This window comes from Microcaecilia unicolor, chromosome 13 (genome assembly GCF_901765095.1).
Source record: "Microcaecilia unicolor chromosome 13, aMicUni1.1, whole genome shotgun sequence".
Taxonomy (NCBI): Eukaryota; Metazoa; Chordata; class Amphibia; order Gymnophiona; family Siphonopidae; genus Microcaecilia; species Microcaecilia unicolor.
The window spans coordinates 48,417,427-48,432,604 of NC_044043.1; the positions used below are offsets into that span (position 1 = coordinate 48,417,427).

The 15,178-nt window shown below is 40.9% G+C and overlaps 1 protein-coding gene across 3 annotated transcripts in view; it reads left to right on the top strand.

Annotated features, from left to right (window-relative positions):
- TBX4 (T-box transcription factor 4) overlaps positions 1 to 15,178 on the top strand; it is an 89,577-nt gene that overhangs the window by 18,460 nt on the left and 55,939 nt on the right. For all 3 annotated transcript variants that reach the window (XM_030186198.1, XM_030186197.1, XM_030186199.1), the window contains exons 2-3: positions 1,866 to 2,015; positions 8,730 to 8,824. In XM_030186198.1, the coding sequence (XP_030042058.1) occupies positions 1,869 to 2,015; positions 8,730 to 8,824 (242 nt within the window). In that variant the 5' untranslated portion in view covers positions 1,866 to 1,868. The remainder of the gene's footprint in view (positions 1 to 1,865; positions 2,016 to 8,729; positions 8,825 to 15,178) is intronic.

A 15,178-nucleotide genomic window follows, 5' to 3' on the forward strand; every position in this document is an offset into this window, starting at 1 on the left:
CAACATAATAATGAAGGGAGTCTATGCTATAATTCTAAACTGTAGAAAAATATCTGTTTATTAAAGGTTTGTGCCTGTTCTACTAACGATTTGCACGGGCGCAAAACTAGCGCAAATCTTTCCTAAACCAGCTTAGGTGTACATAATGAAACTACCATCTGCCTGAATGGAAATATATTAATATCGGTAAGTTCACTACCGAACTCTCAGCTTCATCCCTTGATCCAGCTTCGTCATAACAAACGCTTAATCCCCATCGCTTGCTGAAACAGAATCCATCTAGCAAGAAACTTGGCATACTGCTCAGACTCAAACTATCATAAACTCTTCTCCTGTCCAGTGTATTGGCTCGCAATGTTTTGGTGTTGGAGTAGCCAATAGAAGTGTCACAAAATTTGCATTAACCCGCCGAGAAAAAAAAATAAAGGCTTCCACAAACTTAACAGTAGAGAATAAACTGCAGGTGTTGCATTTAATTAAAATGTTAAACCTTTTTAGACGACTTCCGGGGTTATTAGTAAAAACTGCTTTCTATTACTTTCTCAGTTCTGCCTTGCTAAGGCTGAGTTTTAGGGTCTGCGCGAGGCTGGTTTATATTTTTTAATGTAATTGTTAACAGCAATGCTGAGAGTTTTATTTGGGAAGGGATTTCCATTCATTGAGCTGGACAGTGATATCAAATGGCTTTAATCTGCAAAATACTGAAGGACTGAAATGAAAACAATAGCAGCCTGCCTCATAAAATAAGAAACCAGCTACAGGTTGGCCAAGTTCAGGCCATCTAAAAAGCTCACGTAAATCTGAGTTTCCATCTTTGGATCTCAGCGGCTTTCATCTTGCTTCAATGTATGAACATAAACAGTTTAACTTTCTTCTTTTCTGGGGACTGATTAAAAAAAAGGGGGGTTCTACCATTCTGTTTTGCTGTATACACTGGGGCTGTACAAATGGCAAACAATGAACTTTTTTAAAAGGCAGTATAAGAGCAGGAGTTAACTAGAGCTCCAGGGACCCGATTTTTATAGAAGATTTTCCTTATATACATGGGAGGGAAAATTGTGTAGAAAGCAATCTGGAGAGTGATGAGACAATACCTACATATCTTGCTAAATTTTACTCATTTCCTCAACAGTATCTTGTATTTAGAAAAAAAAAGTCAAAACAAATGTATTTAATAAATTCATTTTACAAGAAGATTAGTATTTTTTAAGGTAATGACATTTTAGGTAAGGTTTGTGTAATTCCCAGAGATGGTGCTGGCTTCTTGAGGTGATAGCAGGATGCAAGTCAGAAATGTAACCTAATGTAATTTAGTTATTACATTTGTACCCCGCGCTTTCCCACCCATTGCAGGCTCAATGCCGCTTACATAGTAAATACAATTACAAAGTCTAGATGAGAATATTACAAGTTGTAGTAAACAGTTGTGAGGTTTGGGAAAATGTGAGTTGAAGATAGAGGCAAGCAAAGATGGGATAGCAAAAGGAAAAGAGATAGGGAAGGGTAAGGAAGGATGGTAAGGAAAGATAGAGGGAAGTGCATGAGGAGATTGGGAGATGTGTTCTAAAGGTATAACAGCACCAGGATCAAGTGGATGGGATTAAAAGTTTAAGTACAGTCATTCGGGTTGTAATATCACTAGGATAAACTTTTACCCTGTTTTTTGATGCTGATTATTAAATGTTTTATGGTTTCCAAGTTGAGATGTGTATATATAAGACATTACTACATTTTAGCAAGATTGATCTTCCTGGTCAGTTTCTATAGATAGTTACATGTACGCATATATATTGATTTACCTTTTGTGTTTTGGTTTGCCTTGGTTCTGAAAGGGTAAATAACACAGTGTCTCTTTGTTTAAAAAGGCAATGCTCCAGGAGAAGGGTCCCTCTGAGAGCCAAGAAGGCTTTGCAGCAGCAGCAGCCCCAGCCACTGGCCACACAGAGTCCGCCGCAGGATCACCCATCCTTGGAGTAGCCGGACTGAGCAGCTCCCAGAACCAGGATTCAGAGCAGGTATATGATGTCATTATTTCTCTCTTATCAAACTACTGATTTGCACGGGTGTTTTGTTTCTAAGTCTTGTGAAATGTGAGGCTCAATCTTCATTAAAAACTTGGGCGATGTTAGATTCATAGTTGTGCCCTGATCACCTTTATTGATACCTTTATTATTACCTTTTAGTTCTTCTGGACTTTAAATAACCAGTCTGTGAATTATCACACCAGGTACAATGGATGCTTTCCTGTTCAGTTATATTGTTAAATTGTATGTTGTAAACATTTAAGAAACTTTTTCAATAAAAAGATTTTTTTAAAGGATTCTGCATCCCATACAGTATCTGTTGTAATAACCGTAAAAGATACCAGTATCGGCATTCCATGATTACTGTTCGAGGGGAAAGGACTCTCATAACCCAATTAAAGTTCCCTTCTGTATTTCTGTCCTACTGTATAGCAAACATTTTGAGACCTCTAAGGTCCTCTCAAGGATCATCACTATCTGTACCTTCATCAAAAGAAATTGTATGATGTGATATCTGCCAGCGAGCCTTCTCAGGAGTAGCCCCCCCTCGCTCTGGAATTTACTCCCAGAGGGGCTACGTATAACTACCTCTACTTCAGAAAGCAGGTGAAAGCCTGGCTCTTCTCCCAAGCTTTTAATACATAGGGTGACTGACTATACACTGCACCTGGACTAGCTTGCTACACACACTGTAACTTAGCTCTTGCTTAACTATAGCAAGAATTTGCCTTGAGTTTAGCTAACCATCTAATTATCCCAACTGCCTCTGTACCACCAATCTTGCTCCCATCTTGGTCCCTCAGCTGTTTGGTAAGCAGTATTTTAGAAAATCATTAACATCATATCTGTGTTTGTTGAATGTTCTAATGCATGCTAACATTGTATTATATCTCTGGTATTTGAATTCCAGTACTGTTAAATGTGTATATTTTTGATACTGTTTCACAGTAGTTCTATTATTAGGTTTCAAATTACTGTTTTCAAGTTTACCTCATTTATTGTATTTATGTTTATACTTGGTTATTTTACTATTGTTATGTTGTTAACAAAATTGTAGCTTTTTTATGTTAAACTGTACCTGCTATACACCACCTTGGTTGATTCTCTTCATAAAGGCGGTTAATACATCCAAATAAATACAATTTAGTTGTAGGAGTGATTGTTTTCATCTCCTGCACCATTGTGCCATATCTAAATTTCACACCTTTTATCTAGTACTGCTTGGCTATGAAATGGTGATATATAGCATAAGAACATAAGAATAGCCATACTGGGCCAGAACAATAGTCCATCTAGCCCAGTATCCTACTTCCAACAGTGGCCAATCCAGATCACAAGTACTTGGCAGAAACCCAATTAGTAGCAGCATTCCACGCTACCAATCCCAGGGCAAGCAGTGGCTTCCCCCATGTACCCTACCGACCCAACTTAAGCACCTAAATCCTGCAACACAACGTAACCTAAGCTCGTAATGAACACTCTATATCTCTTCTTCTCTACTATTCCCAATGTCTCTGTAACTATGAACCTAATTAGACTATAACACCACTTTGTATTTGTTTCTCTGCCGGTGTTGGCGTACGCCTTCACGGTCCCATGTAAGCCATGTTGAACCTGCAAATAGGTGGGAAAATGTGGGATACAAATGTAACAAATAAATAAATTTCCATTGCAATAGCAGACTATAGACCTTTCCTCCAGGAACATTTTAAAACCCAGATGCGCTAACCGCTGTTACCACATCTTCTGGTAGCGAGTTCCACAGCTTAACTATTCTTTGAGTGAAAATATATTTCCTCCTCTTTGTTTTAAAAGTATTTCCATGTAATTTCATTTAGTGATCCCTGGTCTTTGTACCACAGAACAAAATAAGTGTTCGGCTGTATCACTACTGGTTCTAGTAAGTGCACAAACCTGCATGTTGGGTACTCAGGGAGCCTTTAACAAAGCAGCAGTAGGGCTAACGCGTGGGTAGCATGTTCCAAATGAAGACTACCGCTGGGTGCCCGGTGGTAATTCTGAATTTGGCATGCACTGGTTCCTGCAGTATAAAAACTAAGTGCCTCTTTTTTCAGCATAGTATAGGACACCACGTCTTTATATCAAGCAGCGTTAACACACAACGGTTTTTTAAAGACCATTTTGGTTTTCTCTGTGGTCCTTAAGATTTTCCTTTTTGACAATTGCACACAGACTCCTGATGCAGGCCCTTTGGCCGAAACACAACGTTGTGTTGAGTTGTTCGGATTTTTAATAAATACTGGATTTATTCAAGATCGGTTGTGTTCCGTTCTCTGGAAACCGTGGTTCTGTCCCCCACTCTTCTCTTCTTAAGCTACTCTGTGGGATTTTTTTTAGTTCTCCACACACGTGGATTCTCTTTGGACTCACATTGGCATGCGCTTCATGATTACCGCATAAGTAGCATGTTAACCCTTACCACTAGATCAATGGCTGGTGGTTAGGGCTAAGGCAGTAAATAGCCTTTTATTTTAAGACAGAGCCTTTAACTGCTCCCTTGAAAATGCCTTTTTTCCCAGCTGTGGTAAAAAATGGCCTAGCATGTGCCAAAAACACGCTCCCACACTCCCTATGGTAATAGGCCACTTTTTACCGCAGCTTAGAGATCAATTGGTGATTAGGGCCACAGGTCCTCCTGGGTGAAGGGAGCCCTCCTATCCTCCACCCTGTCTCTGTTCTCCTATATAGAGAGCATGATCTAAGTGTGATAATAATTGTAACCCTTCACCTTCCTCCATTCACAACAGCACAGATAAACAACAAAAGGATAGCTGAAAAATTTGCTTGCACCTTTTCCCCTAAATACAATTTCACACAGGCTCCATAAATTTTTTTTTTTTTGAAACATATTTTATTTTCGAGCTTGCATATAGTGATACCTCTCCTGAACATTGGTTTGATCTAGGTTAAATGAAATATAGAAACAGAGAAAAATGGCTTGTGTGATAATGTGCACACAGACAAAGGAAGTAGTACATTATTGTTTTATAAAAGTGCTAAAAAGGAAAGAGCATTTTTATTTTAAAACTTTAATTTATTATGTTTCAGGTATAATGTAAAATATTCCTTACTTCAGAGCTCCTTGTGACTAACACTGCATTTTTGTCTAGGAGGTATGTATGTTTTTAGCCTCAAAACCCAATTAAGGAGCTTCATGAAATATCTACTTCCATAACAAAATTCAAAGTCCACACTCCTGCCTTAATATGGCTGAGGAATCCTTTCACAGGGGTTGGACAAAAAAAAAAAATCAACCCCCAAGCCCTTGGTTGCAAAATATGCTACACAATGGTTCATTGGAGAACTATCATAAAAACAGTAATTTACTGTCGTTGCCACAAATGGTTGCATTAAAAAATGTTTCCGCATGTTCTCTGCCATTTATGCTCCCCTTTTAAGTGCAGGCACTGCTAGATGTGCAGATTATAGGCTTTCCTGATGAGAAATACGAGACTAATCACCCCCCCCCCTTTCTCCCTCTCTAAACCAGATATAAACAATGGCATAACACATACTATATCAATTATAAATAATAAAGACTAAACCTTTATAGTATAAAACAGGCCACAGCTTTGTTTATTGGTGACAGCTTTAACCCGTGCTACTAAAAACAAGTGCAAAGCTATTTATTTATAAAACAATAATCGGACTATCCGCCATTATCAGCAAGGAGTTGTAGTGCAGTAAACAATCAATTTCCCACCATAGCAGCAAGGCTAACTTATAGATGTGAACCCCCAAGCCTGTTTTAGGGCTTGGGCCCAATATTCACCTTCTGGTGAACATTTAGACCCTGTCCAGAAGGACCTCCTTTTGAACAGACTCTAGCTAGGGTACCTCCCACCCCCCAGCTGTGACAAACAAATGCATCACCTCGCCCAAGCAAACACTCCAAAGAATGGTGGGAGGGTAGGTAAGTCAGTCACCTCCAAAAAGCAGGAAGGATCCTGGTCCTCAGAGGGAGCAGCCTTTAATAGCCCCTCTGTTTCTGTCCCCTAAGCCCGAGGGGAATTGTCCCCATTGGAGGACAATTCCTGCTGGGCCAGATTCAAAAGTAAACTGCCCAGTTGGGCTACCCATGTGACCCTCCTCTAGGCCTTCTGGGGCAAAGGCCCAACCCATGAGCCATCTACAAGGTCTCTGCCAGAGCCCGCCATAGCTCACCCCAAAAATGGGGGTTAGCTCAGCCCATCATTAACGGACGAGCTTCAGATGAGTCATTTACCTTAAAGCACACCTGCCAATTCTCATACCTGTGACTGGAAAAATACAGTTTGCCCCTTACCTGTTTTAGAGCTGCTAAAAGCAAACTCTTTGGGTGCCCGCATGCAACACTTCAATATGAATTGCCAGAATCACAATACACAGTGTACAGCATCAAGGAAAGAACAAGCTTTTGTTTTGCTTCTAAGAACTGATACACTGAGGGGGTGGGGGAAGTAATCAACATGTGGCTACCATTAAGATAGGTTATTTTACATCAAATAATTAAAGAAAAGAGAAATGTCTCTAGAAATGGAAATCACTTCTATATGTAATAAAAGAAGCCAAGTATAGGGCAATCAAGCCATACATCACTGATTAGGTTGGGTCTTAGGCATTTGTGGAATGAGGCATTATGACATCCCAATATCAGCTCTGGCTACCAGAGACTGAATCTCTTCATACTAAGACGGACAGTTATCAATGTTAAGACACATTATTTTACCACTAACATGCTATTTTAAAAGAAGAAGCATTCAAGTATTCTCAGCCACTAAAAAACATTTTTTAATCTCATTTTTCCTGCTTATGGTGTGTGTATTGTTTTTTTTCATGGAAGCAAGACCATCAATTCCTTGGTCCAAACTTCTTAAGACACCCTCATTGCTTTTCTAGCAAATTGGTACGTAGGTTTGTGTCTGTATTAAAAGGGGATATGAGACTACATTTGCACCAGTGATACTAATGAACTTGAACTTACTCCCACTCATTAATTTATTTCTTAATTAACTGAACCCAACACCAGGCTTCTAACATGGCATAACCACACTTATTTTACATGTTATTATGCCCAGCCTCTTGAACAAATTAGTATATTCTCTATAGCAAAAAAATACAAGAGGATAAAGAATGACATCAACATTCCCAATATTGATATTAGAACATGGCTTCAGCTTTGATTATTGTAAAACATAATAAAACCTAAATATGACAAATGTTTTACCCAAGCAAGGAACATAGTCACAGTAACTGAAAATTAAATGAGTGAAAGCTGTCTGCTATCCAAAGCTGAATAGCCCTTAAGTTGTCCTTACATGCTCCACCATGCCCACGAGGCCCCACTCTTTCCTGCCCGCTGCCCCTACTCCGCATGACGACAAGCCGGCACCGCTGTGTTTTCAAAATGGCAGCCAAGACCCGGAAGACTACCGTGGTAAGTCTCAGCAGTCATTTTGAAAAACACAGCCACTGGGCACAGTAATAGTGGACAGGAAAGAGTGGGGTTCTTTCCTGCCCCCGAAGAAGCCACCAGACCACTAGGCCCTTCAAGGTAGGACCAAGGAGGGCAGCAGTGGTGCAGGAGATGGGCGGCAGTGCAGCAGTGGGGTAGCAGGCAGTGGCCAGGGGGCCCCAATAACCTTTATTGCCTCTCTCTTATTGACCTATAAGTGTATTCACTCTGCCGCTCCACTCTTGTCTCTCCCTACGCCCCCCTTTCAGGTACTCCGTTCTGTAGATAAATCTCTCTTATCCGTCCCCTTCTCCTCTACTGCTAATTCTAGACTCCGTTCCTTTTGTCTTGCTGCAGCTCATGCCTGGAATAGACTTCCCGAGCCTGTGCGTCTAGCCCCGTCTTTGGCCGTTTTCAAGTCCAAACTTAAAGCCCACCTCTTTACCACTGCTTTTGACTCCTAACCCCTACTCACTTGCCCTGTCCTTTTATCCTCACCTCTTTATTCCTTTAACCTTAATTGTCCTGTCTGTTTGCCTGTCTTATCTAGATTGTAAGCTCTTTGAGCAGGGACTGTCTTTTTGTGTCTGGTGTACAGCGCTGTGTATGCGTTGTAGCGCTATAGAAATGATAAATAGTAGTAGTAGGGGCCCTGACCACTGTCAGTCCACCCCTGTTGCTGTCTACTAAATAAGTGTTGGTAAGGGCTCACACGTTAATTTGGAAATAGCACCTGGCCATTAATAGAAAAAATGGAAAGGCAGCCGTTTTACAACTGTGCTAAAAGTGGCCTCAGTGAATGGGGAAATCCACACGCTAATCATAGCACACGGCCCCTTTTAGTACAACTTAGTAAAAAGGCCTCTAAGTCTGGTCTGCACACCCCTGGTCTAAATCTTCCCTGCCTCTTATATAATTTGAAGATAAAGAATATATATAAAAATCTTGTATGAAGACTTTTGGGGGTGGGTAAGGAGGGCGGGGCTCTTGAGCTCCGTCATGAAAGCTTCATTCAATTTTGTAAATTGTGGGCTTTCTTTAGATTTAACTCTAGAATTAGCTTATTGACAAGTTAGATATGATTTACAAGGTGTCCCCAAAAATATGTCCAGAACAAAGTCATCACAAAGAATATTTATTTTACTGTTATGGAAAAAAAAAAGTTTATGGAATCCAAAGTCTGAAGTGTTCTGCTGTCTAGGGTGAAAAAAAAAGGTCTAACCCTATTTTTCCAATTTATTTCTGTTTAGACAATAGAAAACATCAAAGTATATCTCCATGAGAAAGAACTGTGGAAGAAATTTCATGAAGCTGGCACAGAAATGATCATTACCAAAGCTGGAAGGTTAGTGACTTCTTTCTTTCTTTCTTTATAAAGGCATTTATAACCCACATTTTCCAATTTGCATTGTTTCAATGTGGTTTACTGAATAAAATGTTGTTACATTTGATGAAGTTGTCTGTTGATGAGGTAGGGATGCAAACTGATTATTTGCAAGATTGATAGTTGGAGGAGAAGATGATTAGCAGGGATGATGGTTAGGGGTTTAGCTGTGGGGCTTTTAATTCTGATCTCTCTTAGTTTTATTTTGTTTTTATTTTGTTTGCTTTTTTTTTCTGTTTTCTTGAGTGCTTGTAATGCATTGATGGGACTCGTGTAATACTCTGTGACAGTTCAATTTTACCTCGAGGCCACAATGATTCCCTTTTGATGGCTAGTAATGGTAACATTTTCTGTCTAGTAATGGTAACATTTTCTGTATTATCCTACTATATAAATGAAGAGTGACCGATGTGCCGTGCTTGCGCAGAACAGCACAGCTGTTCTGCGCATGCGTGGCATGTCACAAATCTCTTCCGATGTTGTTAGAGGAGGCAGGAACAGAGCTATGGGTGACCGGCGAGCACCGGGCGGGGATCGTCCGACAGCAGCTCCGAGGCGCAATCCAACAGGTCCGATGAGCTGCTGCTGCCGCTGCTGTGACCCGGGCGCTTTCCTCTGTCACCATCCCCCGGGGCAGCTTTCCTGGGCAGGGGCTTGGCTGGACTCGGCAGGGCTCTGACCGCTTTCTTGCCCGTTTTAATGGTCTCATTGGCTTGTTTAAGAATATAAGAACATAAGAGCTGCCCCACTGGGCCAGCCTAGTATCCTGTTTCCAATAGTGGCCAGTCCCAAAAGGTAGCAAGATTTCCTAGTGCTTAACCCCAGGAATAAGCAATGGGTTTCTCCAGGATTCCTTAATAATGGTTTATGAACTTTTCCTCCAGGAATTTATCTACACCTTTTTTTAAACCCAGACACATTAACTGCTTTTACCATTTGCTCCAGCAAAGAGTTCCAGAGCTTAACTATACACTGAGTGAAAATATTTTCTCCTATTTGTTTTTAAATGTGGTACTATATAACTTTCATGGAGTATCCCCTAGTCTATGTACTTTTTGAAAGAGTAAACAATCAGTTCATGTTTACCCATTCCACTCAGTTCAGAATTGTATAGACCTCTATTATATTGCCCTTCAGTTGTTTCTTCTCCAGGCTGAAGAGCCTCAAGTACACACTGAGCAGAAGATATCAATGTCCACAATAACAGCTAAATCCTTTCCTTCGGTGGTAACTCTTAATGTAGAAACTAACATCTTGTAACTGTGGATTCTCTGTGTCCACAGAATACTGCAAACACACTTGGGGGGGGGGGGGTCTCTTACCTTTTACTAAAGCGCGCTCACGTTTTTGGTGCGCGCTAAACGTTGGAGATGCCAATGCATTCCTACTCCAAAGAGAATCCACGTGAGTGGAGAGCTCAAGAAATCCCATGGAGAAACTCAAACAAAGAGAAAAGTGGGAATGAGAACCAGGATTTCCAAAGACAGGACCACAGAAGTGACGAAGTGAAGCAATATTTATTGAAAATCAAAATGACTGAGTCATTTGATTTTCAATAAATATTGCTTCACTTCATCACTTCTGTGGTCCTGTCTTTGGAAATCCTGGCTCACATTCCCATTTTCCTCTTTGTTTGAATGTATTCCTACTGGCATTTCTAACATTTAACGCATGCCCAAATTTAGTGCACGCAAGAACGTGAGTGTGCCTTAGTAAAAGACCCACTTGCTGTGTTCTGCTCCGTAGCCTATGTGACCTATCGTGCTCTCTGTAGCTTGTCAGCTAAATACTAGAACCAATCAGATACCTGAACATGCTTCCCGCCTTGCTTGACTTTAGTGATAGTCTCAGTTCTGTGAATAGCTAAGAAATGGTAGGTTTTGGAGGGATCACTATACAATGTAAGGGAGCAACCATGAGATGTGTACCTGGGAGCTTTTAGGTAAAGTCCACTGCAGTGCCCCATTGTTCTGGTGGGATGTCTGTGTGGCCAGTCTATTAAGAATGCTGGCTCTTCCTACATTCCAGTGGCTTGATTTTGTGCATTTTCGTTTAGACTTTTGTCTTTTTTTAATGGACCAAAAAGATAAATGCACAGAACACAAAAACATCTAGCAAGTAGCCATTTAAAAAATTAGACGTTTACTGGTTCAAAAATGGCTATATTTGCTATTCAGATTCTGGACATTTTGAGTCAAACATCCAAAATTAGACTTAGACATCATATCGAAAATGCCCCTCTACATCAACTGGCTCACATTTATCTATATATTTATTCATGCCTTTAAAAAATGTGGCAAATTGGTGAGGCTAGACTGAAGATTTTCACATAATTTTTTCATTGCGTAGAGCCATTTTCTTTATTATAGTTTTCAGCTTTGGCATGCAAATGTCTTATTTTTTTTCCATCCTATATCCTACCTTTATTGGAAATTGAATCACCTATATGATTCTATCCAAAGGGCTGGTGATTGATTTAAGGACTTTTCAGGCAAATACAGTCAACTGTATAAAATCTTTCTGTAGGGGGCCTTTCTGAATGGGGCCCACAGTTTTCAAATGTTTGCTTCAGTCATTTGAATCTATCCTTTTTTTTCTTCTTGCCTTTTGCATTTTCTTTGTTTCCTCTCTGGCTGTTATATATATAATTAGTAGAACAGAATTATAATATACAATTAAAAGAACATGAAAATATGTATATATATATTTCCCATTCTTTCAATTTTCCTCATGTGAGTATCTCGTTCTCTATGCATGCTATCTCTCCACAGCTTGTTGCCTTCTCTTACCTCATCCAAGTATCACCTCGTCTGCCTCACCTGTTCATGCCTTTATGCTAAAACCATGATTTGTTTTTCTCGCAATCCTTATCTTAGCTTATTTCCTTGTCAGCCCCCTCCTCTGAGTACTGCACAGCTTGCCTCCAGTTCTCTTTATCTCTTTCAACTTCTCGTTCTTCAACCAAACCTTCACCCTCCTCTCTTCTGCGGGCTTGCATTTCCTTCTCTTCTCTCAGCTCTGTTCTTCCTCTCACACCCCATCCTCCTCTTCCAGCCCTCAATAGCCTATATCTACTCTTTTCCCCCTCCCATAATCCCACAGTTGGCTCTCTTCATTCACTTTCCTTCAGTTCCGACAAGATTCCTTCACTCAAAACCTTATGGAAATATTATATCTTCTAGCCAGTATCCCTTTTACAGCTAGCCTCTCCTTTTTCCCAGACCCTCTTTCAGCACCTGTCTCGACCACTCCTGACACCTACTTCATAGGTCTTCTGCCCCTCTCTGAAGTCTGACGCTTAAAAGTAAATGTGGACGCTAGAGGACATTAGAACCATAGTACCCCCCACATTTACCTGTGCAGAAAACAACGAGCCCCCCATGCCTTCACGCAGATAGCTTGCACATGTAATCAAGCTCATGAGGTTGTTCTGCATTCCTCCCAAATGCTCAGAAAAGAGCACTCGAAACAAAACTGCCATACCACTGTATAAGGTTGGAGCAGGCGCTAGGGTGTTGAAAGAGGATTGCCCATGATCCTCGTTCTTTTCTCATGATTCTGCCAGTTTTAATTGCTCTTGGAAACAGAAGGAAGTCCATACAAGCCCTTAAGTGCTGGTCGTGAGAAACAGCAGACCCCACCCATTGGCATCTCTTTCCTGCGTCTAAATTTAAAGTGTCCATGCTAACAAAAAAAAAACTTTAAAATGCCCAGTGAAAGCACACATGGCGTCTGTTTCATACATCTAAATATAAGCGTCCAAGCTGAAATGTTTTAAAATGCATATATTTAGGCCACAGAAAGGCGCCAATGTATGCTTCAGGTTTTGGGTTTTACAAGCGTGTGTGCAAAGGAGCTGAGCTTAACGCTGAACTCTTCGGTGTATGTGCCAAGCACCAATCCTCCCGCCAAACTCCCTAATGCTCAACGTATAAGCATGGCTACATTTGCATCTCATTAGCCTTGAGCATTAGGGCATTGTTTTTTCTGCGCTGTTCTGGCAGTATAGCGCTATTCAGAACAATGCTGGAGTTTTGAGCATCGAGGCTAAGCTTTTCTTTCCTTCCCCTGTTCCCTTTTCAGCTCCTCTTACCCTTTCACATTTCTTTCCAAGTACCTCTATCAGCACCTTCGCCGTCCCCTCCCCACCCACAAGGCACACGGAAGGCAGGAAACCTGTCTATCCTACACAGCTGTTGCTGCCTTCTCCAACTCAGCCCATTGGTCATTGTTCCTTAGCCATCCAATAGGTTGCAGGGGAAGACAAGACCCACTCCCGACACAGGGAATTACAGGAGAGAATTTGCCTCAGCCCCATTTATTTATTGATTTATTTATTTTAGCACATTTATATCCCACATTTTTCCCACATGTTAGCAGGCTCAAAGTGGCTTACAATGTACTGATTAGGCTAGCGCCAGACCAGAGGATAGAAGGAACAGGGTGAGAAGAAAAAAAGGGGGGGGGAACGGGAAGAGAGTCTAAAATGGTCCCAGACGTACATGCAGACGTCAACAGCATAGTGAGCAATTTTCAAGTTATCTACACAATCACAGCTTAAGGGTATTATTTTTTTTTACCCAAAGACATGGAAACAGAAGCACCCACATACTTTCACTTTGAAACTTGATGAGAATACAGAGTGCCCCCCTGACATTAGCACCTGCCCACACACCTTGGTGTGTGATTTCCCCTCGCCTGATGTAAACAAAGCCCCAGAAATGCCTGTGCTAAAGTAAGTAAAAAGCACTATTAGCGGCAGTGAGGGAGGGTAGTTTTTCATACAGATGACTTGACACAGCTAAATCGCAAGTCATTTGCATAATGGTTTTGAAAATTCTCCTCCCTAACTTCAAAAGTAAATACATTATTTTCTTTCTTCTTAGCCACTGGTAGAAATAGCAGAGACAAAGGGTCAAATTCTATTAATAGCATCTTAAAAATTGGCACCGAAAAAACCACATAAGTATCGCCATGCTGGCACAGACCAAGGGTCCATTGAGCCCAGCACCCCGTCACTGCCAGTGGCCAAAAGAACAAGCAATTTGTCCCACCTATCCTAGAAATACTGTATTATTCCCTTGTCCATTCAATAACATTCTATGGCTTTTTACTCCAGGAAGCCGTCCAACCCTTTTTTGAAGTCCGTTAAGTTAACTGCCTTAACCACCTTTTTCCAGCAGCGAATTCCAGAGTTTAACTACGCGTTGAGTGAAGAAACATTTCCTCCGATTCGTTTTAAATTTACCACACTGCAGCTTCATCGCATGCCCCCTTTTCCTAGTATTTTTGGAAAGCGTAAACAGACGCTCCACATCGACCCGTTCCATTCCACTCATTAACTTATAGACCTCTATCATATCTCCCTTCAGCCGCCTTTTCTCCAAGCTGAAGAGCCCCAGCCTCTTCAGCCTATCCTGATAGGGAAGTCGTCCCATCCCCTGTATCATCTTTGTCGCCCTTCTCTGCACCTTTTCCAATTCCACTATGAGGCATATTTTCATAGGTTCCTATGGAACTTTGGAAGGCTAAGTGCTTTGAAAATATGCCTCTATGTCTTTTTTGAGGTGCGGCGACCAGAATTGAACACAATACTCGAGGTGCGGTCGCACCATGGAGCGATACAATGGTAGAATAACATCCTTATTTTTGTTTTCAATCCCTTTCCTAATGATACCAACATTCTTTTGGTTTCCTAGCCGCAGCAGCACACAGTTAGCGTGATTCTATAAACTATGACTAAAGTACTTTATAAAATTTGCCCACATCCCGTTCTTGCGACTAAAATTTAGGCCCACCCATTTAGGCCACCTAAAACCAGGCCTAAATACCTGCACATAAGTTAGGTGTAGATTGGGTGTATTCCATAATAGTGCACATAAAATTTTTGAAATGCCCACAACTCAGTCATTCCACGCCCATAACTATGCCCCCTCCTCGACTGCGCATATGAGAATTTACATGCACCGCTTTATAGAATACGCCTAGAAAGTTGTATATGTAAATTCTAATTAAAGCCAATTAGTGCCACTAATTGGTTAAGTATCAATTATTGGTGCTGATTGGCTTGTTAATCAGTTATGTTGTGCACGCTAATTTGGCTGTTCATTTCTGCCTTTTCATCCTTTGCTGATGGCTCCCCATGATAGCTTTCTTTTGCTCAGCAAGGGACAGGTAAGAGAAGACAATAGTAGATTTAAATATAGAACCTTTAAAAAATGTATATTTCTTGCAATACTATAAGTGAAATACTCTGTCTTAAATCAGTTGCTCTTGAGTCTGAACAACATTGTTTAAGAAGTGCAGAAGCATCTG